General features: G+C 40.8%; 1 protein-coding gene across 2 annotated transcripts; it reads left to right on the forward strand.

The window, feature by feature from the left end:
- The first annotated feature begins 1,042 nt into the window (after window positions 1–1,042).
- Window positions 1,043–26,068, forward strand: LOC139445404 (DNA-binding protein P3A2-like). 2 transcript variants are annotated; one of them, XM_071226544.1, is made up of 9 exons: window positions 1,043–1,115; window positions 5,998–6,194; window positions 7,172–7,286; window positions 13,327–13,462; window positions 14,460–14,606; window positions 15,012–15,170; window positions 18,827–19,087; window positions 19,444–19,675; window positions 23,418–26,068. In XM_071226544.1, exons 2-9 carry the CDS (start codon window positions 6,023–6,025, stop codon window positions 23,591–23,593), a joined length of 1,398 nt encoding a protein of 465 aa, XP_071082645.1. In that variant the 5' UTR covers window positions 1,043–1,115; window positions 5,998–6,022; the 3' UTR covers window positions 23,594–26,068. The 2 variants fall into 2 exon arrangements, with proteins under 2 accessions (XP_071082645.1, XP_071082646.1); XM_071226545.1 differs by lacking the exon at window positions 1,043–1,115 and adding an exon at window positions 1,172–1,279.
- Window positions 26,069–27,731: the final 1,663 nt, after the last annotated feature.

Here is a 27,731-nt window from a genome sequence, read left to right on the forward strand (position 1 = left end):
CTGCCCACACTGCAAACAACCAGAAACCCCAGAACACGCACTCATCCACTGCACACACTACCTAACACATCGAACCGCATTACAAACCACCCTCAATCTAAACAAGGCCCTCACTCTAGAAGCAATACTAAACCCACAAAATAAACTAGAAAACTTCAAGGCCTTAGGCGTATTCTTAATCAAAACGGAACTAATAAAATGCATCTAAAAACACTATAATCTACCAAATCAAAATTACATAAACAAACAATTTTTAACATCCACCATACCCAGCTCCCTTAGTTCTCCTCCCCAACCCCATCGGCATCTATTCCAAATCTCAAAATTCCAAAATTCTCTATAAGCAACCCCTAAAGCCCCCTCTTGGGTTGCACACACCACTTTCGCCCCTTTCGGAAACACATTAAATGGCCTGGCCGGGCCCGTGTGCGAAATACGCATCAGTCGGAAAGCGCACGTTAAATCTCCAAAGTAAGTAAGTAAGTACCGTCATTCAGTCTTGCTTGACAACGGTATAAGGATCTATACTGAAACGTCGCTTTTTACAGTATTAAAGAAGTTGTTATCCATAAAATTGTGTCTACCTTGTCATCCGTCAACTTCTAAGTAATGCCTATCAAACAACTTATTAATTTAGAGTCTTGTTCATAAATTAGCTGGAATAATTAATATCAGTGTTTGCTGGTATCTATGAAATTTGATGATATACGTATGTCTCTACCAAGGCGCCCCTGAAAACATTCCGGTTTCTTGATTTCATAGATGCCGTGAGTGTACACAACGCACCACTTTGTTCAATCCTGGCGAAGCAAAGAATTTAAACTCCAGCATCGATGCAAAGTTAATATTCAAGACTTTAGCATGATACAAAAATACGAATAATCTGTCGAATGCTTGCTTCATGTTCGGATTGCATATTATATCTAACACATTCGATAAGTGAGCTCAATGACGTTCGAATAGCCCGCCAATTTCCACGAGACAACGACAGGTGGCGCTCATTCATCATCGCTGAAACACCCTCCCTTGCTCAAACGTTACCTAAAATTGAACCAATCTGCGCATGTGGCCTAAATATTTGACCGACTTTAATATAAGTTTTCAGACCATATATGGTGAGTATTAGACTTTTAAGCAGATTTGAAGTAAAAACAATCATTTATTTGTATTTCACTTCTCTCAGAACGGACAAAAGACAGCGAGATTGGTTGTTATCTTCTTTCAAAGAAGGGCTCTGTCAACAGTGCTCCATTGTTCTCTATCGGAAGACCGCCATTTTGTGAGTTGACAATTCACTTTTCAGTGTATGCAACAGTGATCGCAGTGTTAGGTCGTCAAAGAGAAATGTTGCAGGAGTAGATTGTATGTCCAGGTGACGTCTTAAGCTATAAAATGACATGTTTCCGCTCCCCTCATTAACACTACAGACGATGTTGAAACTAGTATGCCAATATCCTTGCGCGCGCAGGTTCATGTACAGCGCAGTCGCAAATGTGTATCTGTCAAATTTCGTCTACAGATGAACCGTACTGCGCATTGAGTAAGAGCTGTAATGCCTGCTAGAACGTATATTCAAAGTTATTAAATATGAACAGAAAGTACAGCGATTCGAACTGTAAAGGCACACAACGAATATTTTATTCTTAAACCAAATGTCCCTATCGCGAAAATCATTATGGAAACTCCATTGCATGTGCTTGCTATGCTTTCCATAGATGAAAGTCAGAACAGGGGAAAACTTGGGATGTTTTATTGGCATTGCCCCAGATATTCCATTTTACAAAAGCATCTGGATAGGAAGAAATATTTGTGGAAATTTAAGATAAGATATATATGTAAATAGATCTCGTACTACTTATGGTAGTAATTATACCAAACACTAAGATGTTGAAACTCAGCTCAACATGACCATTAATATGAATTGACAAAGTTCCCAACTTATTGTAAAGAAATTAAAGATCCACATAGATCTACTGAAATATTTATAATGTTATTCATGTTAAACTGTCTGAAGTGACAGATGTGCCATGTATAATGGCTTGAAGGCAAATAAAGAGCGAACAAAAACAATTTAATGAAGGGGTGGAAAGTTCAGTATTGATAAATCAATCAAAAAATATCATACATTAATAATTAATATCAAAATTACTTACCCTGTACATGTGTAGGTAAAAATTAACAAACTTATGCAAAGTATGAATTTGACTGATCCATAAGTATGTTTAAAATTGAATTTTCTTCCATCTGATTTGGTAATCAAATGTAAACGTTTCTGTGTCAGTGAATTAATTTAGTATCTATATCTATAAATTTGTATCTGTTAAGTATGAACATTAAAAAAATATTGATAAATCAATATACAATGACACACCTAATTTAATGCAATTGGACCTTAAATATTAAGATATGTTTTTAAGGTCAAACAAGATGTTTTTCATGTATCCATGAGACATTAGAAATGAAATGATGTGTTTGACCTTTTTTATATATTGTAGTTTTAAATTATGCGATGTAATCAAGTTTTTTTTTGAAGAAATAGTAATGCAAAACAAAACAAATTAAGAACAAGGAGATTTCCTTTTTTAACCATGTTAACAATTATTCAAATTCTTGAGTTGTATGCTTTAATATATATATTTTATAACACACACCACCAACAAGACATGAGCTTTTTATTGAAGGTGTATTGTAAATGATTAGGACATACAGTGTATGTGGTCAATAATAAAAACATATAAGTTGTTTAGGATTTTAACCAAGCTGTTATTCCTTTTGCCCTTTGGGCAGGAAAGTATCTTTGGTTCTCTTCAAGTGTAAAGTATTCAAAATCTTGGAAATTTGGCTTGTGCCAGTACTTTAAGTTCATTTAGTCCTTTCATTTCTCATAATAAAATCTATCTATCTGTCTAGTACTATTATCATGATGTAACCGAGGCTTGAAAGGTGTATCATGTCACCCCTACCTGCTAATTTTTGTTTGTTGTTTACGCTGCAAACAACAATATTCCAGCTGAAGGAAGGCGGTCTATAAATAATTGAGTCTGGACCAGACAATCCATGAGCATCAATCTACACGACTGTAATACAAAGACTTGCATCAACCAGGTCAGCGAGCCTGACCACCTTATCCCGTTAGTTACCTCTTACAACAAGCATGGGTTCCTGGAGACCTATTCTATCCCGGATCTTTACAAGTAACCAGCATTAGAAATTGGCACTATTCCTGTAGTCCTTTCCAAACTGCCCAATAGTTAATCACAAGTAGAATTATGCCATTTCTATGTGTTTTTCTTTATGTATTCACTATAAGGACTAGTAGATGTGACATATTTGTTATTATATGATATGAGGGATAGGATTTAGTGTCGACTGTTTCCTCCCTGTCACAATTCTGGGTAAGAATAGGTCAACCAATGCTGTAAGATATGACACTATGGATTGGGTGGTCAGACTCCAGACTTGGCTGATTGCATGTCATGGTAATCCGACGGTTTTTACTCATATCAGTCGATTATCTGGTCCGTACTTCACTATTTACAGGTTGGGGCGATACAGCTGGAATATTGCTGAATGCGATGTAAGAACAAACAAACAGATTGGGGGACATTGGTGTCCCATGCCAAGATAGTCAGTTCAAATTTCGTATTGATCATGATTATTATCCTTCATTTCTCAGTGTTCCCGCTGGCTTTTGAAACTGCAGTTCTAGTGGACTGGCAGTCCCCCCTAATTTTTGCCAGTCCCAACTTTAAACAAATTAAAGAATGTATGAAAATTACCTGGGTTTAATTATTTCAACATAATGTTCAGTGTAAAGACATCATCTCTGAAGTAACCTAATTAGATCCATACATCATTTACACTAACTTCAGTCACAATTTTCTCCTTTTTTTTAAATATTTCGAGACGAAGTCACTACAAATGGATATTTAACCTGAAGCAAAGCAAAAAGTTATTATGCAATAAAAATAGACAAGGGGAAACCCTGATGGCAACAGACAAGCTGACTTCATTCTAAAAATGTACTTATATGAATATCACCAATGTTTTGTTCAACAACAAAGATTTAAAAGGTACTTTATTTGCCGGTCCACAGGAACTGGCAGTCACATGAAATACCAGTCTAAGCCTCATTTTACCTGTAAAAAACTGGTAATTACCAGTAAACAGGAACACTGTTTCTCTTTCACTAACTATATAAGGATGTCAGGAAATGCATAGGAGAACTTCATCATGAGTACAATGTTTTAACCAATAGATAGTATGTTCTCGACTTCCCATTCGTTAAACCCAATATCCCTCGTCCATATTGATCTCGCATCTATGTCAGGAAGCAAGTACAAACTTCTTTTTTTTTATTCCACATAACTTCCATGGTCATCTTCTGGATACAAAACCCAGCCCGATAACAAGACTGACTAGTTTTATAATACAGTACGTAAACTTGTCTGTTTCATATTATTTTCTCATACAGAAAAGTAAAAAGTAAAATTTTGATGGTTCAGTCACTTGCTGTGTCACAACAAAATAGGTTAAAAAATGGTACTTGTTACTCTGACTGTGCTCAGCATTATCAGATTAAAGGGATAAAACAGTGACTTGTTGGTGGGGCATCTATGTTAAACTGCTATCTAAGTGCAATAATCAGGTCATTATTGCTCTTTTTCACCTTACCCAAAATCATCAATAGATACAAAATAGTGGTAAGATATGAGCCCCCCCCTTAATTTTGTGAAGATACCATTAACATTAGATGCACTTACTTGGGTTAGTGGTAATTTCTATCCCTGACTAGGGCTGCAACGATACAGGAAGGTCACGATACGATACGCATCGCGATATTCTGGTCACGATACGATACGTATCTCGATACGCAATGATAAAAAAACAAGACTTAAAGCATGTCAAGTTTGAACCTTTCATGATTTTGGAACAGTCAAAATTATTTTATAATAACAAGACTACTGAAGTTGTCCAGCTTCAAAGTGGAACTTTCTCTAACTTTCCTTAAAAACAATTCAAAGTTCAAACACCAGAAAATAATTAATGTGCTCCACCAGTGATACAACGTCAAAGAATTTTGATGCAATGTTCGAAGAAATTGTATCTGAATTTTTTGTTTTATCAGGAATAATATATTCAATATCGTGTTACCTTAGTTGCAGCTTTTACTATATATATATTTAAAATTATAAGAACCACAAGTGTAGCATTTTGGTACTGGTGATTGCTGTTACAGGATATTTGTACGTACATGTATGGAACAATTTGACCAGTCACCCTAGGGACTTCCCGTGCTACATGTATTTCGATTGCGAAAACGTTATGTTGACATATATTAGCCAAATTGCCACAAATATGACCTTTGACGAGTCAAAGTAGGGCCTTTTTTCATATATGTATCCATTCTCTAGCAACTAAAGTTCGTTTCAATGCGTCAAAAGCGGTACTCTGACCGTGGTTGCTGTATCTCTTCACACACGATTTCACCTAACTTAATGAAAACAATATTAAATGAAATTTTGAGTAAAATTAATAAAATATACTACAAACACAAGTCCAGATATATAATGAACACGTTTTAATAACAAGATAGTATAATAATGGTATTGAATTGCGTACTTCAGTTCGGACTTGCTGACTTGTATTTCCATTGTTATGTGCTTGCGGGCATCAGCTGATAATGTTTAATGAGATGGGGAAAAACATCTGTCGGTGTAAAACCTGAGCTTATTAAAAATGTAAGTACGTTTTGGGGAGCCGTGCGTTACCGCGCGCTATAACCAAGTTTGCGGTTTATTGAAAGGCACAATAGCGAGCAAACGCTGTACTTGAGATTTGCGTTCCGTATCGTGGCGTATCGATAAATGGGCCCACGTTTATCGTATATCGTATCGTGGGTCAAGTATCGCGATGCATCGGAATATCGGTGTATCGTTTCACCCTTATCCCTGACATGTCCTGTTGTCTCATGTTGTTTTGTGAATGTTCCACCAGGTGAGTGCACCCGCTTCATGTCACCATGAACATGAACACACAGAATCTGGCCGGGACCATCACTATCAACCCAGCCCACATCACCTCCGACATGATGAGTGACGGCATGAGTGGCCCCAGCTCGCCTGAGAGTGAACCCTTTGACCCCACAGACCTCCTGACAGCCGATGATGTCACCTCTCAACTAGCAGCCTCAGGTTTGAACTTTCAAATAAGTGAAGCACTTATTCCTCATCTTTAAACCCAAATAAATAAGGGTAGACCGATCCACTGATGCAGCATTGGAGATTGATAGGAATATGATTTTGCTGGCTAGAGTCAACAATAGTAGTCCTTGTCACATGAGCATCCAAGTCTTTATAACTTACATAACATCAGCTCACTCTGACTATACCCGGTCAGTTATTGTGCAAGGGCACTGTCTTTCCTCTTTCATGGAAGCTGGAAAATGAGTAAGCTGATCTTAGTAATAACAAGAAAAAATGGAAATTAATAGAAGCAGACCCAAACTTCTTGTCAGTGAGGAGCTCAAGTATTGTTTTCTGTGATAATGAAGTGTTCCACTGGCCAGGAGCAGATCCAGGTTTGGGGGTTTAGGGGGATCCCTAACCACCCCATTACATGTGTGATATTTTGTGTGAACACTGCCTACCATGATAACATGTTGATTTTGGTTCTAAAGGGATCCATCCCTAATTGGCTGTGATAATATTGTCCATGCATTGATTCAGGAGTTGATGTATTAACACACAGATCTGAAACAGTAATGATTGCCTCCAAGGTACACTGCTTATGTAGATTGTATTAGTTGTAGCAGGCAATCTGGGGGGACATCAAGTATAGTCACTGAATCACTAAAAAGCAGGCTATGGCATTGTATTCAAACAGTTAGGGCCACTGTACCATGTCATAATACACACTATATCACACATAGTATCTCCTCCATGTGTATCACTGCAGGCCTACTGTTTGAATTATGACATTTGTATTGCAACTGATTTGTTGACCATGTAATTGTTTCAACATTGTACATTGTTGTCCGACAACTACGTTTTCAGTTTGGTTTAGAGAAAGTCAATACCTTGTTATGTACCTTGATCTTTGTCTTAACAGGCAAACTTTCATAAGGAATGACGGATTGGCTGCTTCAGTCTCTTGTTTTGCTCTCTTCCAGGCACAGTAGGTATTGCAGCAGCGGCTGCCATAGCAACTGGTAAGAAACGAAAACGTCCACATATGTTTGAGACGAATCCCTCCAACAGGAAACGACAGCAAACTAGATTACTTAGGTAGGTTTATTCCTCCTGTACCATAGCTGTACAGTATCCTGTCAAAGTGAAATTAAATTAAGTGAAAGTGAAAGTGAAAGTTGATTAAATCTGACATTGTTCATTTTGATGCCAAATCATGTAATTAAGGTACCTTAAACTATTGCAGGTTGACTACATAACTATTTATTTGTACAATATTGTTACTTGCCAGGAGATCAGTGCTCATGATGTCAATCATTGGATTAGACCAGTGAAGATTCAGGGGTAGAATAGATCTTCAGCAACCCATGCTTGCCGTAAAAGGTGACTATGCTTGTCGTAAAAGGCAACTAACAGGATCGGGTGGTCAGGCTCGCTGACTTGGTTGATGTGTGTCATCGATCCCAATTGCGTGTATCGTTGCTCATGATATTAATCACTGGATTGTCTGGTCCAGACTCGATTATTAACAGACCGCCATCATATAGCTAGAATATTGCTTAGTGCGGCGTGAAACAACAAACCAAACCAAACCAAACCAAAACAAACCGATCATTGGATTGTCTGGTCCAGACTTGATTATTTACAGACTGCCATCGTACATAGGGAAAACTTTTGGCATTAAACAACAAACAAACACGCCAGGAACATGCCATTTTTAGCTCACCTGACTGAAAGTCAACTGAGCCTATCCCATGGCCTGTTTGTCCAATGTCTGTCTGTCATTGATCATGCATCGTAAAAATCTTCTCCACTGAACCCACTGGACCAATGAAGCTGAAACTTACCATACTTGTTCCCACCAATGATGATACCCCAATTTGTTCAAGAGGTTTGCATACAATTTTTCATGTCTTGACAGGATGGCTATATTGAAAAAAATTGTTATGGCCATTTCTCAACCTTTATATTTCAGAATGTTATGAAATTTGATTCTTCTGTCAGTACATGTAGCAGTGGGGCCTGGCGCATATGTTCCATTTTTATCCCCCCGGCATATAATGCGGGGGATATAGCGATCAGCCAGTCTGTCTGTCCGTCCGTAACCATTTCCTTTTCCGAGGCAGAACTCAAAAACAATTCAGTGTATTTGATCGAAACTTTGCAAATCTATCAGTCACATACTGAACTGGTGCCTTTTGCTATTTAGGAATTTTATAAATTTTTATTTTTTACATTTCTATGGTAACAAGTTGGACCTAGATTCTGTAAGAGTGGTGTTCATTTCCGGAACGTAACTCAAAAACCGTTAAATACTTTCTTTCAAAACTTTGCATGTCTACCAGGCACATGCTGAACTGGTGCCTTTTGCTATTTAGGAATTGTAAAAGTTGTTTTTTTTACGTTTCCATGTCAACAAGTTGGACTTATGTTCTATAGGGTAGGGTTTGTTTCCGGAGCATAGCTCAAAACCCATTCAAATCTTTCTAGCAAAACTTTGCATGTCTATCAGACTCATGCTGAACTGGTGCCTTTTGCTATTTAGGAGTTTTATAAATTTTTATTTTTTACATTTCCATGGCAACAAGTTGGACTAGGTTCTATAGGGTAGAGTTCGTTTCCGGAGCATAACTCAAAACCTATACGCTTGTTTAGTTATTGTTTCTTGTAATTTGTCATTTGTTTGCATAAAAAAAACCCTCAGAAACGCACTTATTTTACTTTCCATTTCATATGGATGCCACCATGGTGGATCTTTTGTGGGTAAATAAATGTATGCTTCTTCAAGAGCATTCAACATTGACTCATTACATACAGAATTGCACATTTACTTGTTGTTACTTTACAGACAGCTGCCGGGGGGATATCCCATCTTTCTGATGACTCTTGTTTGTGATATTTTAAACTCAGACCTTTATACTCCCTCGCCACGAAGTGCAAGGGGGATATAGGAATGGGTGCTGTCCATCTGTCCTTCCGTCACATTTTGTTTCCTGAGCAGATCTAAAAAATTAAGAGATTTATCTTAATCAAACTTGGCACATAGATAGGTCTAGTGGTGAAGTGGTGCCTTATGTTAGTTCATTATTAATTATTTTTCAAGTTTCCATAGCAACGACTTTGACTTAAATTGAAAAATGGCAGTAGTGCTTCTTAAAGGAGCAGATCTTGAAAAACGTACAATGTTTCTTGCCTTGCACACAACTGGACATGTCATATTGATGGGGGATATGAGTATTTCGTGCTCGTTTGACATTTGCCCTTTGGACCATTCAAGTTATCTCAAAATGCAATTCCTTGCACTGTAAAGATCCTTTCCTCAACTGCAACTTAACCAATGAAGCTGAAACTTCACATACTTGTTCCCACCAATGATAGTACCGGAAATATTCCAAAGGTTTGAATCCTATTTTAAATGTGGCCACCGAGACAGCTATGTTCAAAATTTCATTTATGGCCATTTGTCAGTCAATTTTGTTCACAATGTAATGATATTTGTATACTGTGTGTGGTTAGTAGTGGCGTTCAATGCAAATGTACATTTTATGTACAACTACTGCCATATTGACATATCTACTTGTGACCATTACTCAGTCATTTTTGTTCAAAGTGTAATTTGATTTGCTGTAATGTGATTGCCTTAATAAGTGCCATGGGCACTTAGGAAATTGACAGAGAGGGGCGCCTATTTACATGATAAACAACGAGTTCAACTTGTTTTCAGGGATCGAGCTGTAGTGAAAAAACTTCAAAGTTTGTTGATACTAAAAACAATAGATAAATATTTACTGGGCAATAACATACTACTTTTGAATTCATGTTTTCTGTATAAAACTGTAATATTCACAAGAAAATATGGACTAAAGGAGATGGTCATAAAGATTAGTTACAGATTGGTCTAGAAGTTGGACAGGGAGCATTTGTAGGTGCAAGTTGCTTGATATGGCGAATGGAGTATGTGTGGTTAGTAGTGGGGCTCCTGTGTTCCAGTTATTTGGCAATATTTTGAATATATACTTTATTTGACCGTTGTTATTTGACCATGCTCCTAAATGTGTCACACTGTAAGCATCATCCCCTCATCTCCAGTGAACCAAGGAAGTTCAAACTTCACTGCTTGTGTCCAGCGCTCGTGCCATCTGAATTTGATCAAGAGGTTTGATTTACGGACGCTGTTCAGCCATATATGGTTCGAATGATGACATCCTATTTTGTTCAAAGTCGTTACGATTTTATTGTTTCTTTTGTGAAACAAATGTAAACATTCTATGGCATTAGAAAAAAAATCTCCTTGGCTTAGAGTTAAAACTTAACTGTTGTGTATTACAAACATGTTTATCAAGAGTTCATTCTTGCACATTTACAAACATTGTGGATAGTTAGTTGTCTCAAAAATGTTAAAATGTTGGTCCTCAGTATTTGTGCAGAACATATTTGAGAAGTATTGTTCTGTGGCTGTCTTTATTGACATTTTAGACTGTTGACGGCATATCCATTTTAACTGTTCATGTATAAGATGGCTATGGTTTGTATTCATGTGTAAGATGACTGTGGGTAAGTGTTCATACGTAAGATGGATATGTTAGGTGTTCATGTGTAAGATGACTGTGGGTAAGTGTTCATACGTAAGATGGATATGTTAGGTGTTCATGTGTAAGATGACTGTGGGTAAGTGTTCATACGTAAGATGGATATGTTAGGTGTTCATCTGTGAGATGGACATGTTAGGTGTCCATGTGTAAGATGGACATGTTAGGTGTTCGTGTGTAAGATGGACATGGTTAGGTGTTCATGCGTAAGATTGACATGTTAGGCGTTCGTGTGTAAGAAGGCCATGTTAGGTGTTCATACGTAAGATGGATATGTTAGGTGTTCATGTGTAAGATGGCCATGTTAGGTGTTCATGCATAAGATGGCCATGGTTAGGTGTTCATGTGTAAGATGGCTGTGAGTAAGTGTTCATGTGTACGATGGACATGTTAGGTGTTCATGTGTAAGATCGACATGGTAAGGTGTTCATGCGTAAGATGGACATGTTAGGTGTCCATGTGTAAGATGGACATGTTAGGTGTTCATGCGTAAGATAGACATGGTCAGGTGTTCATGTGTAAGATGGACATGTTAGGTGTTCATGTGTAAGATGGCCATGTTAGGTGTTCATGGGTAAGATGGACATGTTAGGTGTTCATGTGTAAGATGGCCATGTTAGGTGTTCATGTGTAAGATGGCTGTGAGTAAGTGTTCATGTGTAAGATGAACATGTTAGGTGTTCATGCAGAAGATGGACATGTTAGGTGTTCATGTGTAAGATTGACATGGTTAGGTGTTCATGTGTAAGATAGACATGTTGGTTGTTCATGTGTAAGATTGACATGGTTAGGTGTTCATGTGTAAGATAGACATGTTAGGTGTCCATGTGTAAGATGGCCATGGTTAGGTGTTCATGCGTAAGATGGACATGGTTAGGTGTTCATGCGTAAGATGGACATGTTAGGTGTTCATGTGTAAGATGGACATGTGAGGTGTTCATGTGTAAGATGGCCATGTTAGGTGTTCATGTGTAAGATGGCTGTGAGTAAGTGTTCATGTGTAAGATGAACATGTTAGGGGTTCATGCAGAAGATGGACATGTTAGGTGTTCATGTGTAAGATTGACATGGTTAGGTGTTCATGTGTAAGATAGACATGGTCAGGTGTTCATGTGTAAGATGGACATGTTAGGTGTTCATGTGTAAGATGGCCATGGTTAGGTGTTCATGCGTAAGATGGACATGTTAGGTGTCCATGTGTAAGATGGACATGTTAGGTGTTCGTGTGTAAGATGGACATGGTTAGGTGTTCATGCGTAAGATTGACATGTTAGGCGTTCGTGTGTAAGAAGGCCATGTTAGGTGTTCATACGTAAGATGGATATGTTAGGTGTTCATGTGTAAGATGGCCATGTTAGGTGTTCATGCATAAGATGGCCATGGTTAGGTGTTCATGTGTAAGATGGCCATGGTTAGGTGTTCATGCGTACGATGGACATGTTAGGTGTTCATGTGTAAGATGGACATGGTAAGGTGTTCATGCGTAAGATGGACATGTTAGGTGTCCATGTGTAAGGTGGACATGTTAGGTGTTCATGCGTAAGATTGACATGGTTAGGTGTTCATGTGTAAGATAGACATGTTAGGTGTTCATGTGTAAGATGGACATGTTAGGTGTTCATGTGTAAGATGGACATGTTAGGTGTTCATGGGTAAGATGGACATGTTAGGTGTTCATGTGTAAGATGGCCATGTTAGGTGTTCATGTGTAAGATGGCTGTGAGTAAGTGTTCATGTGTAAGATGAACATGTTAGGGGTTCATTCAGAAGATGGACATGTTAGGTGTTCATGTGTAAGATAGACATGTTAGGTGTTCATGTGTAAGATGGACATGTTAGGTGTTCATGTGTAAGATGGACATGTTAGGTGTTCATGCAGAAGATGGACATGTTAGGTGTTCATGGGTAAGATGGACATGTTAGGTGTTCATGTGTAAGATGGCCATGTTAGGTGTTCATGTGTAAGATGGCTGTGAGTAAGTGTTCATGTGTAAGATGAACATGTTAGGGGTTCATGCAGAAGATGCACATGTTAGGTGTTCACGTGTAAGATTGACATGGTTAGGTGTTCATGTGTAAGATAGACATGTTGGGTGTTCATGTGTAAGATTGACATGGTTAGGTGTTCATGTGTAAGATGGACATGTTAGGTGTTCATGTGTAAGATGGACATGTTAGGTATTCATGCGTAAGATGGACATGGTTAGGTGTTCATGCGTAAGATAGACATGTTAGGTGTTCATGTGTAAGATGGCCATGTTAGGTGTTCATGTGTAAGATGGCTGTGAGTAAGTGTTCATGTGTAAGATGGACATGTTAGTGTTCATGCAGAAGATGGACATGTTAGGTGTTCATGTGTAAGATGGCCATGGTTAGGTGTTCATGTGTAAGATGGACATGTTAGGTGTTCATGTGTAAGATGGACATGTTAGGTGTTCATGCGTAAGATGGACATGTTAGATGTTCATGTGTAAGATGTCCATGTTAGGTGTTCATGTGTAAGATGGCTGTGAGTAAGTGTTCATATGTAAAATGTTGTTACTTGCCAGGAAGCTGAAGATGGCCATTGAGGAGTTCACAACACGAGTTGGTCAGCAGGCTGTCATTGTCTGCTGTACTCCAGGCAAGGGGACCAAGTCAGTCCAGTCGTTCAAAGTGTTCGGTTCACAGCCTCTTGAGAGTGTGGTGAGCTGTCTACTCATCACAGATACTTGCTATAGGATTGTCAGTCAATGGGACCTACAGTTGTAATATTTTGTGTCTTATGAAGGAAAACATTGATTTATGAAATGATCAATAAATTTATGCTTCCTAACATTAAGATGTCAATAATTGTAACATCTCATTATTCCTGTCACAAAGAGTTTCAAAATCAATGAGGGCACTGCTTCCTCGATTGTCCAGTGTATTGTGTCTCCATTCTATGATGATGAATGCCCTGGACCTGTTTACTACCATAGCTTCATTTAGGAAGTCATTTCACTATCTCTAGTACCTCGTCACAGAGATCCTCTCCCTCATGAGTGTAATGTGATTGGACAGCCATTTATAGCATTGTCCCAGACAAGCAAACAAAGCTATGGTAGCGAAAGGCAGGTTATGAAACTCCCAAACATTTCAGCCAGACCACAGGACTGGCTAGCTGAAATACTTGACAGCCCTGACCAAAACCTGCCTGCCCACTATAATCATATGTTTCTCAGGATAAGCTAACGGGCTTTCATTTTGGTTACATTTTATCATTCATCTTTACATGTGAATTAATGCTTATCATCCGGAAATATTTAGAATATTTTCACATGTGAAATATAACCCAACCGTCGGGCAGGGTGATTTGAAAATCTGGCAGCCGGAGTTGAAATCCACCCGTCTCGGACGGTCGGGCAGGCAGGTATTTCGAACACTGCGAAAGGGTACCAAGTATTTATTACAGTAGAATGGAGATACAGTACACTGAACCACGAGGATGGGGATTATGTGGTCCTTGATCTTTCTGTTGCATCTTGGAATCCTCTCAATCTTTTAACTTTTGACAATAGGGTTATAAGAAAGGCCCCTTGATTTTCATGCTTCATCTGGAGCACTGACAAACACGACTCCTAAAATGGCTTTGAAAAGACATATAACTGATAATACTAAATAGTCATAATGTCATAGTATTTACTGCAATGTTATGTTTCAGATGCGCAACTGTCGCAACATGATTCTCCAGGACCTTGAGACAGCCCTAGCAGAGCAGGTTATGCCGCAGATGGAGAACTCCAGCATACATGACTTACCTCCCTTGTGTATTGATGGCATCCCCACGCCAGTTGATAAGATGACTCAGGTAGAGGCACTACTGGGGAACTCTGGGAAATAATAGACATGATAGACCCCTTGTATCTTATTATCATCACAAAGGCAAACTTAAGCATGGTAAAGGAGGATTGGGTGATAAGAATGTTTGACCTGACTGATTGGGCGTTGTCATTCCCCAACAACATGGATGTTTTGCTCATGCTGTCATCTTCAGAATTGCCCAGACTATAATATTTACAGACCTCTGTGACTCTGAGATATAAATGGACATTTCTTACTGAAGCATAAGATTTCATTCACCCTCTCACGCTTAATTTTCTAGACATACATTGATAAATACTTGAAAGTTCTTTACTACTTATAAGTTTTGTTTAATGTGCCATTCTCTATGACTGACAATCTCAACAGATTGAAACTGTTTGTTGTGCCGCAGGCCCAGCTGCGGGCCTTTATCCCACTCATGCTGAAGTATTCCACCGGGCGGGGTAAGCCCGGATGGGGCAAACCTGAACACCGCCCAATCTGGTGGCCAGAGGATCTGCCCTGGGCCAATGTCCGCAGTGATGCTCGCACAGAGGAACAGAAGCAGAAGGTATTAGGCTTTCAATTGCCAGTGCAAGTTCAGATTTACAAGTTCTGTTTGTAGATACATATACCCCAATACAATGAAAATTTGTAGCAGATACTTATTGTGTTTGTATTATGTTGTGTGTAGAGAAACAGCCTGGAACATCATGGTAGAATGTCACATGCTCCTAACTGGAAATGAATGACGATCTAATAGCGTCTTCTGTACTCTTTTGCCCAACATGACATCCATGACATCAACTGTTGGAAGACATGCCCCTTATATGTTATTAATCTCTTCTTCGCTACCAACGAAGGATGAGAGAGATAATCACTTACCTGATTCCCAAAGAATCTATCTTTTGATGCTTGTGTTTCAAACTGTTCTGAGTTTGTTTGGTGCGTTATCCATCCTTTTTACCTCAGCAGACTAGGGTATTCAGTGTTTCCTATGCATGGTAGTAATTTCCTTGCCTCTACCGTGGTGTTTCATGTTGGCCGCAGTTTTCTCCCTTCTTGCCATTTGGCGCCAACAATTCTCATCGACAAGACCCATGTCAAAATATGAATGTTTTCGCTTTTGTTGCAGGTTTCCTTCATATTATCGATTTATTTAACATGTTTGCCTTGTCAAATATGTTTTTACTCACTCAAAATGTTTTCACTGTGACGTCATATCATAGTTCAAATGTCTAGACTTGAGCAGGCTTTTAGATTGTCTTTTGGGTTTACCTTGTGTTTCCATGTTACAGATGTTACTGCAAATGTGATCTCTGTGAAGGCAAGAAATCAGCGAAGGACCCTCAGACTCAGTACATGTGCCTCGAGACCATGCTCCATGCTGAAAGTGTCCTTATTGTGTTTCTCTTTCTGATGCATACTTCCTTACCTATCTCAAAGTAGTTAACAAAAGGAAACAACAACAGGCTTGTCACAGGATGTCTGACCTTTCCTCTGCTGCTTCATCACCCCGTTATAATAGGATGGTCGAGCCCAAGCCTTAGACTTCCACCAAGTCAGACAAGCCGCCGTCGCTTTCAGCAGTGGCGCTTCTAGTGATGCCTCAAGTAGTAGTGCCTCCTCATTCAAGTGCAGAGGATGAGCCTCCCGCCTGGGCGCTTGACCTCATCAGACAATTCCATTCTCTATCCACTGAGGTAACATCTAGCAAGGATACGAGGCACTCGCATAGATCCCTTAGGTCTACGCCATATAGCGCCTTTGACTCAAGGCAGAGATCAGTTATGCCTCCCCTTCTTCTCTTCGTCACTCTAGGAAGTTGGGTATTGCATTCTAGAGAGTGAACCATCTTCTGAGCTAGACTGTGACGAAGAGGAACCAGATGTCTGCCCCAGCTTTTCAGATGTGCTGTGACTTTCTACTGGCAACGGCATCACCCACAAAGGGAGCAGACCCCAGTGACACATGGAGGGAGGACGCCTGGAGACCGTTACTCTGCCACCAGACCCCTTCATCCAAGAGGCATGGTTGATATAGACAAGGATTTCTTGGCGTTAGACAGTCATTCAACTTCAGACCACCTAAGCATGCCAAGAAGCAACCAGTACATGGCCAGGCATACGTGGAAAAGGTGCTCTCCCTGGACAAGGAATTTTCCAGAATGACTGCCTCTTCCAGAGTTGGATCCTTCAAGTTCACAGATCCCCAGATCTCGTACCTAGGTCGGCTTTGGCGTCGTCCTTAGCAGCCATGGATGTGTGTTTGGGTGATCACCCTACTGATGAGAGGCTGTGGAGAAAATTGAGGACAGACAAGCCAAACTTTCTTTTAAAACGACGAAAGAGAATTTCAGCACTAGTCCAGACGCTTACCAGCCACACTGGAATTTCACCAAAAGAGCTAATAAAAGACGTGACAATGATTCCAACCATGGAGACCGACCAGGTTTCTCTAGGAGGAGGGGCAACAGGTAGTGACTCCCCAGAGGGCAGACGTGACTGTGATCTTTCCCCCCTGTCCATGCCTCACCAGTAGGGGGGAAGACTGTCTCGGTTTTTGGGCAGAACTGGACTCTTGGGGACTAATAAATATATTAAAACACAGGTACAAATGCATTCTCATAGACACACACACACCCCCACACCGCCAGCATGAACACCTGGCAGGAAAAGAAGGTCATAGAGGAACAGGACCAACAAGAGCTGACCCCAGGGTTCTACCCCCCAGTGTTTTCTGTCCCCAAGAAGAATTCAACAAAGCTTTGCATGATTCACAACATGAAGGTGTTCAACTGGTGCTGTTTCTAATCTCCACTATGGTTCAGAATGACCACGTTGGCGCTGCTGCACATGTTGGTCAGTCTAGGCGACCACCTCCTATCTCCTTCTGTCAGGAGCAAGTTAGAGGACTATTACTGAGAGTAAAGAAACACCACCGTCTGCGCTGTTGCCCAAGACAGGAAGCTGTCCATGATACCGCAGTTGATGGCTATTTTAAGAAGTTTCAGGTTGGAGGTCCAGAAGTTTAAGTTTCATCCTCCAGCATGGGACTTGAACGTCAGACTCGGGCACTTCAGTCAACATTCCTATAAACCACTGGACAGGGCCTCCTATCAAAACCTGACTCAGGAGTCCATCTTCCTACTAGCTCTAGCTACAGCAGCTAGGGTTAGCTTGTTGTAGTGAGAACACCATCTCCTTCTGGCTAATCCTGCAGGCCTATGACGCAGCAGAATTGGAGCACCCCGGGCGCTGGCTTCAACCATAGATCTCCATGGAAATTGTTCCATCCAATCCATTTTGCAGGGATCCTTCTGGAACTCTTCCACTGTCTTCAAGAGCCATTATCTCCCAGGATGTGTCTGTGGAAGACGTGTATGGCATGCTGTATGGGATGTTGGTAGTCTATCAGCAGATCGCCAACCCCAACAAATGCCGGTAGCCTGCAATGTAGCCTACCCGCATGCCCCCTAGGTCAGACTGTTCCGAGGTTTGAGGAGGGAAGGAGTTGTAGTAAGCAGTAGTAAGTTTATCTAAACTCTTGGTTTAGTTTTCTGTTTACTGGGTTGCGATTACACTTTTACAGTGAGATTCCGGGACTCGCTTATCCAACATTAAGCTACCAGGTAGGTCTCCTAGAGGGAAATGAAAGTTATGTCTGGTTGTTTACGTGTGCTACTGTTGCAGATGCTTGCTGCAGAAGAGTAACAGACTAACCACCTCGGGCAAACCCAACCTACAGGACCACTCTACGAGATGCCATGACACATGACAGCTATCCTAGCACTGGACTGAAGGTACAACCACCTTTCATCAGATAAAGTGCAGTGTGTAATGCAGGATAAATTTAGAATATTACATAATCAGAGTGTTATGTCTATTTTATATACTTATCCTGCATTACCCAAGGGCCCTCCTCCTGTGACAGACGTCTTCCTCCCCGCTGTACAGTCAGTTCTGAGGGAAGTATGGGAAGACAATAATGACCTATAGGGGGCGTGTCTTCCGACACCAGATGTCACAGAGGTCATGTTGGGGAACAGAGTACTGAAGATGCTACTCATAGCATAGATAGTCATTCATTTCCAGTTAGGACTTTATTAGTATAAGTTGTGTGCAATATTTAATGCAGGATAAGTATATACAATAGACATGTAACTCTGATTACATGTTTTTGCTCTGTTCCGTATGTCCTTGATGGTCATCGCTGTTCTTGTTTCAGGTTTCTTGGACTGAGGCACTCCGCACCATTGTAAAAAATTGTTATAAAAATCATGGCCGTGAAGATCTGCTTCACATCTTCAATGATGAAGGAACATCCACGCAACAGGCTCAGCCCCAGTATGCTGCAGCCATGAATGGAACCTTGCTTCAGACAGTCAACAACCCAGACGGCTCTGTCTCCATCATACAGATAGACACAACCACTCCAGGCAGTGTCGTCACTCTGCCTGATGGAACACAAGCCACTGTGGTACACGCGGTAAGTCAACACACAGAAGACTTGATAGTTTGCCTGCAACACTCCAGTCACTCCAGTCAGTCCTGATGGAACACAGGCTATAAGAGACAACTCATGACAATCTGGAAGGACTACCACAATCTACATAAGTTCTGTAAACCTGAGCTTATATCACTTATGATGCTACCTTTCAAGTCTTTTTAATTATGGTCTACCGTGCAGTGATTATATTTTTTTAGCAATCAAATTTGACTGATGAGACGAAGATACATGACCACCATGAGATTGCTATGTTATTACATGTCTGATCTCAGTTTGTACATATGTACTGTTCAGGGAGAAGCTCTGACTTCACGTTAACATTGTTCCCATTGCAGCAAGTTCACAGCAGTCAGCAGCAGCAGCAGCAGCAGCAGGAGACAGCTCAGGCGGCGCACACACTTGCTGATGGCTCCATTGCTCAGGGAGACCAAGTCCATATGAACTCTCTCAGTCTGGATATGACGGACAGCCACGCCCAGCAGGCTGTTGCCCTTCACGGGGCCTCACTCGGTCAGGATCATCAGCTGGTGCTCACTGGGGACACAAATCTTTGTGCAACAGATTCAGGTCAGGCAGTTCTATCCAAATGTGACGAATCAGTTGAAAACTTAATACTGTAACTGAAAATCAGGAAATACAATGCGAGGATGAAATTAATGATACAAATGCAAGTGTCCCTCGCATATATAAAGTAAAGCATTTTATCTGATGTTGGAGTTCCGATTCACTGCACATTGACGGAAACCATCACATAGATAACAAAGCTGACAATAAACAATGCAGTTGAGCTTCAGATTTAGACTGCTTCTCACCAAGTTCCAAAACAGTCATTCTCCTTCAGATTAAATCCTCCTTGGGGCATTTAGTGTGCGGATCTTGCGGTGGTATCGCCGCGTCGCATCCCATACAAACTTCTGCAACAGACCATTAAAACTAAACAGATGGTGAACGGGGGGAATATGTATCAGTGTGAGTTGTGAAATTGCAGAAAGATACATGCATAATTACAACACAACATATGCAAAGGCGTAACAAAAATGCGACACACGATATCAATAGCCAAGGCCATGTATACATTCATTACATACAAAGGGAGCGTAGTAAACCTCCCCCCTCCCCCCCCACCCCTGAGTTGAAATAACCACACAGTAACTTGCGCCTGTAGGGCACTTTTTAAAGTTACAATGTAGTGAAATAATAAATAAATATATAATAATAATAATAAAATAAATAAGATAAAAAAGCCAGGTCGGTTGTACACGAACATGGAATTTATCAGAACAGAATACATGAAACGAACGTGGCGGCCAAGTTCCAACATATAAAAAACTATAAAATGCCAGGAATATCGCCTTTGCAAGAAAGAAAAGGAAATATACCACACATACAGTTTGAGCCGTGTCTTCGGTATCAACGATAAGTTGGATGAAATGAATTTCTCTAGAGTCTTGACGCAGGTCTGCACTGTCAGATGACATAAGGAAAAGTGATTTGGGTGAGAGTCGCTCCCCTTGGCGTGTGTCGCCTATAGAGGGTGAGGCCCCATTGGGGTGGTCATATATCATACAAAAACGTTGTTTTTTGTGTGGTAACATTTTTTATTAAGGAAAATGGTTACAACTATGTCATGTAGATTTTCTTGAGCAAGGAAAATGCAATAAGTGCCCCAAGGAGGATTTCATGAGAGAATCCATAACCTCTACAGGTTAGTACGAGTCTCTTTCAGATTAAATCCTCCTTGGGGCACATTTTGCATCAAGATAGACTCCTAAAGATAATAAAGGAAGTGGCATCCATCTGCAACAAGCGGAAATAAACACATCGTTTAGTGGAAGGTCCAGGGTTCGATCCCCGGCAGCGTCATATCAAAAGACGTTTAAAGATGGTACTTGTTGTTACCCTGTCTGACGTCGGCATGAAGGTGCTAAAACAAGGACTGGTCGGCTCCGAGTCAGTATACTGTGTCTGAGTGGGTTATTCATGTTAAACTGCGGCATGAAATCTTGCTGAACTACCACTATAAATCGGCGATAGTCTGTACTAGTAGCGCACGCACGCATGCACGCACGCACGCACGCACTCAAGCACACACGCACACACTCACACACAAAACATATACAAGTCGAAGGAAATGCGAATATTAACGACTTGAGTACCTGAGTTACCGTCCAAGCCCTGCTTCGAGAATCATCGTTAGTAACCTGACCTATCCCATTTGAATATGCCTTGTTTGAAATTCCTGCTTGTATTTTATGGAAGTTAGATTCCCATGTCAAGCAGTTGAAGTTTAGTTTCATTAGACCTGTTTGTCGACACCTCTCTCGAAGGCTGGGGAGCACATCTGTATAGTCAATTCACCTTGGAGCTGTGTTCTGCGACTTAGCAACAGTGGCACACCAACAACCTAGAACTGGAGGCACTTATCTAGATCTTCACCAACCCATGCTTGCCGTAAAAGGCGACTATGCTTGTCGCAAGAGGCGACCAGCGGGATCGTGTGGTCAGGCTCAGTGGCTTTGTTTATGCATGTCATCCTGTCCCAATTGCATGGATCGATGCTCATGATGTCAATCACTGGATTGTCTGGTCCAGACTCAATTATTTACAGACTGCCGTCATATAGCTGGAATATTGCTGAGCCCGGCTTTAAACAACAAACAAACAGTTCAAGGTCCAACACATCCCAGGCTGCGGCATCATCCTTGCAGATGCCCTCTCCAGTCCAGACAAGTTAGCTCCCACAGATCTTGTCTGTCACAGCTTGGTGATCCCAAAGTCGACCTGTTTTCCACCATCCACAACTTCCAGGTCTGGACCTTCATCTCTTCCTTGCTGGAACCACAAGTCCGGGCAGTCAATGCCTTCAGCATTCCCTGGGAAGGTACTAAAAGCGTACACTTTTCCTCCGCCAGTGTTCCTTCCCAGGGTCCTTCAAAAGATCAGGTCAACCCCGCTGCTTGTTCTGACTTTGATAGTGTTGTGGAGGTCGCCGTGAGGCTGGTTTGTGGACCTCAGGAAAATGTCCTCCACCAACCCCCTCAAACTTTCAGACTGGCCAAACTGATCGCCCCTCACAGCAGATCCACCCGGCTACAGACAGGTTACATCTTCACGCATGGTCCATCTACAAAGAGCCCTAAGTCCCAAGGGTTACTCGGCAAGGGCAGCAAAAGCCATCACCTTCCACATAGACCTTCCACCAGGGGCCTCTATGACGACACATGGCGCTCCTTTGAGAGTTTCTGCAAGGACACATCAGGATCCCGCCTCTGCTTCAGCCCAGTTCTTAGGTGAATCTCTTCGCCTGAATATGTTTCTGCGCGTTGTCTTAAGGGCAGCACCCTCATGACCTACCTTGTCCTTAACTCCGTCTTGGCAGTCCCGGAAGATCGAAAGATGACCAAGATTACGTAACTCTGGAAGATCAAACCTGGGATCTGAACGTGGTTCTTACCCTGCTAAGAGGCGCACCCTTTGAGCCACTCCACTCAGCATCTTCCTACAACCTCACCAAGAAGATGATCTTCCCTTGGATCTGGCAACACATCACCTGAGTGAGATTTTGAGCGCAGAGCACATGGAGCTGTTCAGTTCAGGCTGTGCTGGGACTTATTAGCCAAGAATCAACTCCCAGGACAGCCCGATAGATCCTTCACCATCCCACCCCTATCTTCGATAGTGGGGGTTGAAGATGAACAAGAACTTGAGGAGTACTGCAGGATAGGTTAAAAAATCTACTAAAATCTATATATTTTTTATATTTGCATACTTATCCGGCATTACTTCATCTTAAGTGGCCCACCCGTCGCAGAGCTGCCTCCCCACGATGTCTTCAGATGCTCTGTTTTTAGCAGTAATGTGCTGATCAGTGACATCACCCCTTCCCGTCACAAGGGAGCTGTGTGATAGGGTTAGCCACTCAACCAGTTGGAACAACTTCTTCCTCATCAAGATCTCTCACAGCTCTTTCTCTGTCAAGAACAAGCAGCAAATGCATTAAGTAGTAATGCAGGATAAGTATATAAATATAAAAAAATATTGTTTACTTGTTAATTTTCTAGTTCAGAGAGGCTTTTTGTACTGTCCATGTTTGTTATAGCTGCGATAGATATTCCAGGTAGAATAGGTCCCCGACAAACTATGCTTGTTGTAACAGGTTACTAATACGATTAAGTGATCAGGTTCAGTAACTTGGTTTATTACATGACATCTTACCCCAATGGCGTTGCATGCTGCTCATTATTTCAATCACAACAAAACTAGCCGTGATGTTTACTTCAGATTTTAACAAAGACCTTCTTTATTGCAGGTGTTGTGACTATTCCAGTGTCCCTCTACCAACTAGTCCATCCCAACGTGAACCTGTCAGGATCCCAGCTGGCCCAGTCACAACCAGGCATGCACTTGTCCACATGTAAAGACACAAGCAGCATGTCACTCCAGCCTGTTGAGGTCATGTCAGTCAGTCAGACAGGGGACACATGACAGGTCTGAAGGCAGTGATGACATACAATCTCATGCGAGTGGTGAAACATATTGTCAATGCTCAAACGGTGATGTTTCACACACCCAGACCATGCTCCTCCCTTGTGTACAGATGTAAATGTTAACATGGCTCAGCTGTGTGATGGCCGACCCAGGGAGCCTTGTGCTACAACTACAGGACATGTCCCTGGACACTGCACCATACTGGTTGTGAACGTATAAACTGTATGTGGATAGCTCAGTGTAGTGGGACCACACTGACAGCAGCAGAACTGATGATACAGATGACAGTAGGGAAGAACTGCATTGTTTTCTCTTCAATGCACAGATGCAACGCAACAGTACTTGCTTTCTGTTTCAGTGATCAAGATTTTGCAAGTTCTATTGCTGTATCTCAGATATCCAATAGGTTTTAGTAGAGGTCCAGTTAGACAGCTGGTATGTAGTCAGTAGTACCACACACTCCTACTTCAGCATCTAAGTCCTGCCCCAGTTAGACAGCTTGTATGTAGTCAGTGTACCACACACTCCTACTTCAGCATTTTAAGTCCTGCCTCAGTAAGACAGCTTGTATGTAGTCAGTGTACCACACACTCCTACTTCAGCATTTTAAGTCCTGCCCCAGTTAGACAGCTTGTATGTAGTCAGTGTACCACACACTCCTACTTCGGCATCTAAGTCCTGCCTCAGTAAGACAGCTTGTATGTAGTCAGTGTACCACACACTCCTACTTCAGCATCCAAGTCCTGCCTCAGTTAGACAGCTTGTATGTAGTCAGTGTACCACACACTCCTACTTCAGCATCTAAGTCCTGCCTCAGTAAGACAGCTTGTATGTAGTCAGTGTACCACACACTCCTACTTCAGCATTTAAGTCCTGCCTCAGTTAGAGAGCTTGTATGTAGTCAGTAGTACCACACACTCCTACTTTAGCATCTAAGTCCTGCCCCAGTTAAACAGCTTGTATGTAGTCAGTGTATCACACACTCCTACTTCAGCATCTAAGTCCTGCCCCAGTTAGACAGCTTTTATGTAGTCAGTGTACCACACACTCCTACTTCAGCATCTAAGTCCTGCCCCAGTTAGACAGCTTGTTGTTGTCACACCTACAGTTGTCAGTTTTCAAGATTTTGATCTTCTATTTATTGATGATTGAGCTGGAATATCATGATAAAAGGACCCTTACCCCAGCTAAATGCTGACAAGGTGGTCACATTACAGAGAGCCTTCCCCATACTAATATGATAAATATGATACTGTTTGTAACCAGATGGGCTGATTTACCATATTCACAACAGTGGTGAGTACATTTCACTGCAAATATTTGCATTTATAGGTGCTGTTTTAAAAAGGGGACACATATCTTTCTTGGAAGATCCAGGAATAATGTTGGGACTTGTGATGAATGTTCTACTTTGACATTTTAGAATCTTGCATCCTTGTTCTTAAGTTCAATGATCAAGCCAAGCCTACTGTTGGGCTCAATCAATGGTCTCAGTACATTTACTCAATACATTCGATATTGCCAAATTGCTTTCATTAAGTTTGTGATGGTAAAATGGTGAAAAAGATACTGTGTGATCAATTTGTTTAATTTCCATTTACAATTTGAAAGCAAGTTAAAATTCCAGGTTTATCTCCTAAACTATCCATCTGGATGATCATGTATGTGCATGTTGAGAATGTTCTGAGGCTTGAACAGTCAGAAATCTTGTTATCTATTGTTAATGTAGCAGTTTGCACAAAGGATACAGGGATGGGCCTTACTCATCCGACAACCATAGAGAAATGTATAGTGGTATATGAACTCTTCACCTCATCTCCAGAAACAAAGATAATAGTGACACCAGACAGGACTGTACATCATTGCTGTTATACCACTCAGACAGATAAATGCATCCTACAGTTGAGGTTTGAGAATGGGTCCTCAAAGGAATGATTTCTGTCTATGTGACATGTTATCGATCAGTGACAGTCTTATCCCTAGTAGAGCCTCCCTGCAGATCTATGTGATAACATGGTAATATCTAGTCGTAAGCTGATCTGTGACTTGTGTCCAATTCGTCCAATTATCTTTGAACTATTTTACGTTCACTCATGTGGATGGTGAAAAGACATATGATGTGAACAGCAGCAGGTATAAAAGTAGTCTTGTCTCACAGTCCCTGAATCATATTATTTTCCTTTCCGCCCAGCCCTTTCTATCATAGAAAAGCCATAAATGAAACAAGTCAAGATTTTCCCTCAGGTTAAGGATCTTCCATCCCCTTTCCAATTGAAAAGGAGTTGCTTGGTTCTATCATCATTATATATTTTCAGAGACTAAGTGTTGGCTTAGTATGAAAAGGAAGGGCCTCACTGTTGGACATATCCAGTAGCTACTTGTTTTCACATTGTCAGTTATTCCGAGAGATGACTTTATTCCACTGCATACAGTGTGATTGTAAATATATAATAAAGCTGTTATATTATCAAATAGATCAGTTTTTCTTTGTATGAATTGACTTGTGAATTGTAAAGACAGCAGTGACAACAGTAGTAGACATCATGGTATCCAGAATGATTAGAATAGGACCTACACCAAGAGATCAGAAGGGATCAAGCAAAAAGGGCAATATCCATTTTAAACAAAATGTTCACCTCTAAATCTTTGTGTTATTAGGTGTCTTTATTTTAACTGATGAAACTTCTCACTGGTTTCTTTTGATAAGTTTTATTACAAGAAGCATTGATGGAAATATATTAACATGGTTTTTGTTTATCTTTAGTTGAAATGGTGTGTCTTCTTTTGGATTTCTTTAGGAGACTTATCATTAAAAGACGTAAGCAGCATTACAAAACAAAGCAGTAGCAATGAGAACACATTTATAGACTCCAGGGACATTGTTTATTTTCCACTTGATCATCGAATAGTCTTCATAATTTCAACCGTGCAACTTCAGTATCTGGGAAATCATCAGTGGATATCGGATTGCTAAAACTTGAGTTCTGACACTGGTATGTATCTTGGAACCGAGACTGTTCCAACCCACATAATACTGACTGGCTCGTTCCATTAGAGGGCAAGGGTTGGATTGCTGCATGTAGTGCTTAACAGAGCGTATATAAGAGGCTGTTCGGGAGATCTTTAGTAGTAGGGAGGAACAAACACTCTCCCTTACTGGATGGCTTTTTTTATTCCCCGCCACGAAGTGGAAGGGGCATATAGGAATGGGTGCCGTCTGTCACATTTCGTTTCTGGAGCAGAACACAAAAACTGTGAGGGATATCTTAACCAAACTTGGTACAAAGATAGGTCTTGTGGTGAACTGGTGCCTTTTGATAGTTTGGGATTTTTGAAAACATTATTTTTCGAGTTTCCATGGCAACGACTTTGACTTCGACTGAAAATGGTAGTAATCCTCGTTTCCGGAGCAGATCTTGGAAACCGCACAATATTTCTTCACCAAGCTTGGCACATAGATAGGTCTAGTGTTGAACTGGTGCCTTTTGATAGTTTGGGATTTAAAAAAAATTATTTTCGAGTTTCTGAGACAACGACTTTGACTTAGACTGAAAATGGCAGTAGTCCTTGTTTCCGGAGCAGATCTTGAAAACTGTAAAATATTTCTTCACCAAACTTGGCACATAGATAGGTCTAGTGGTGAACTGGTGCCTTTTGATAGTTTGGGATTTTAAAAAAAAATATTTTTCGAGTTTCCATGGCAACGACTTTGATTTAGACTGAAAATGGCGGTAGTCCTCGTTTCCGGAGCAGATCTTCTATTTCTTTACAGAAAGGCCCAGTGAACATAGTTCACAGGAGCTAATGCATTGCACACCCCCGACATGTCATATTGGTGGGGGATGTGAGTATTTCATGCTTGTTTGTTTTAATTTAAAGATAAGGCTATTGGGTAATCCTGAAGATATTTGGAAGTTTTAATATATACTGAACCAAATTAAAAACTTCACAATCCTAATTTTAACATTTTGACCAGTTATCATTGTGGGCCCTTATTGTGTATTTAAACAGTAATGGCCACCTATTGTCTTCAGATAACACCTGTTTTTGTGCAGGTGAATCGATCAAAATCGTGCACAGCACTATAGTGGCAAAAGTGTTTTTACACATGCAACTGGTCACGTGGCCATAATAC

This window comes from Haliotis cracherodii, unplaced genomic scaffold (genome assembly GCF_022045235.1).
Source record: "Haliotis cracherodii isolate W230 unplaced genomic scaffold, xgHalCrac1.p SCAF_6, whole genome shotgun sequence".
Lineage (NCBI taxonomy): Eukaryota > Metazoa > Mollusca > Gastropoda > Lepetellida > Haliotidae > Haliotis > Haliotis cracherodii.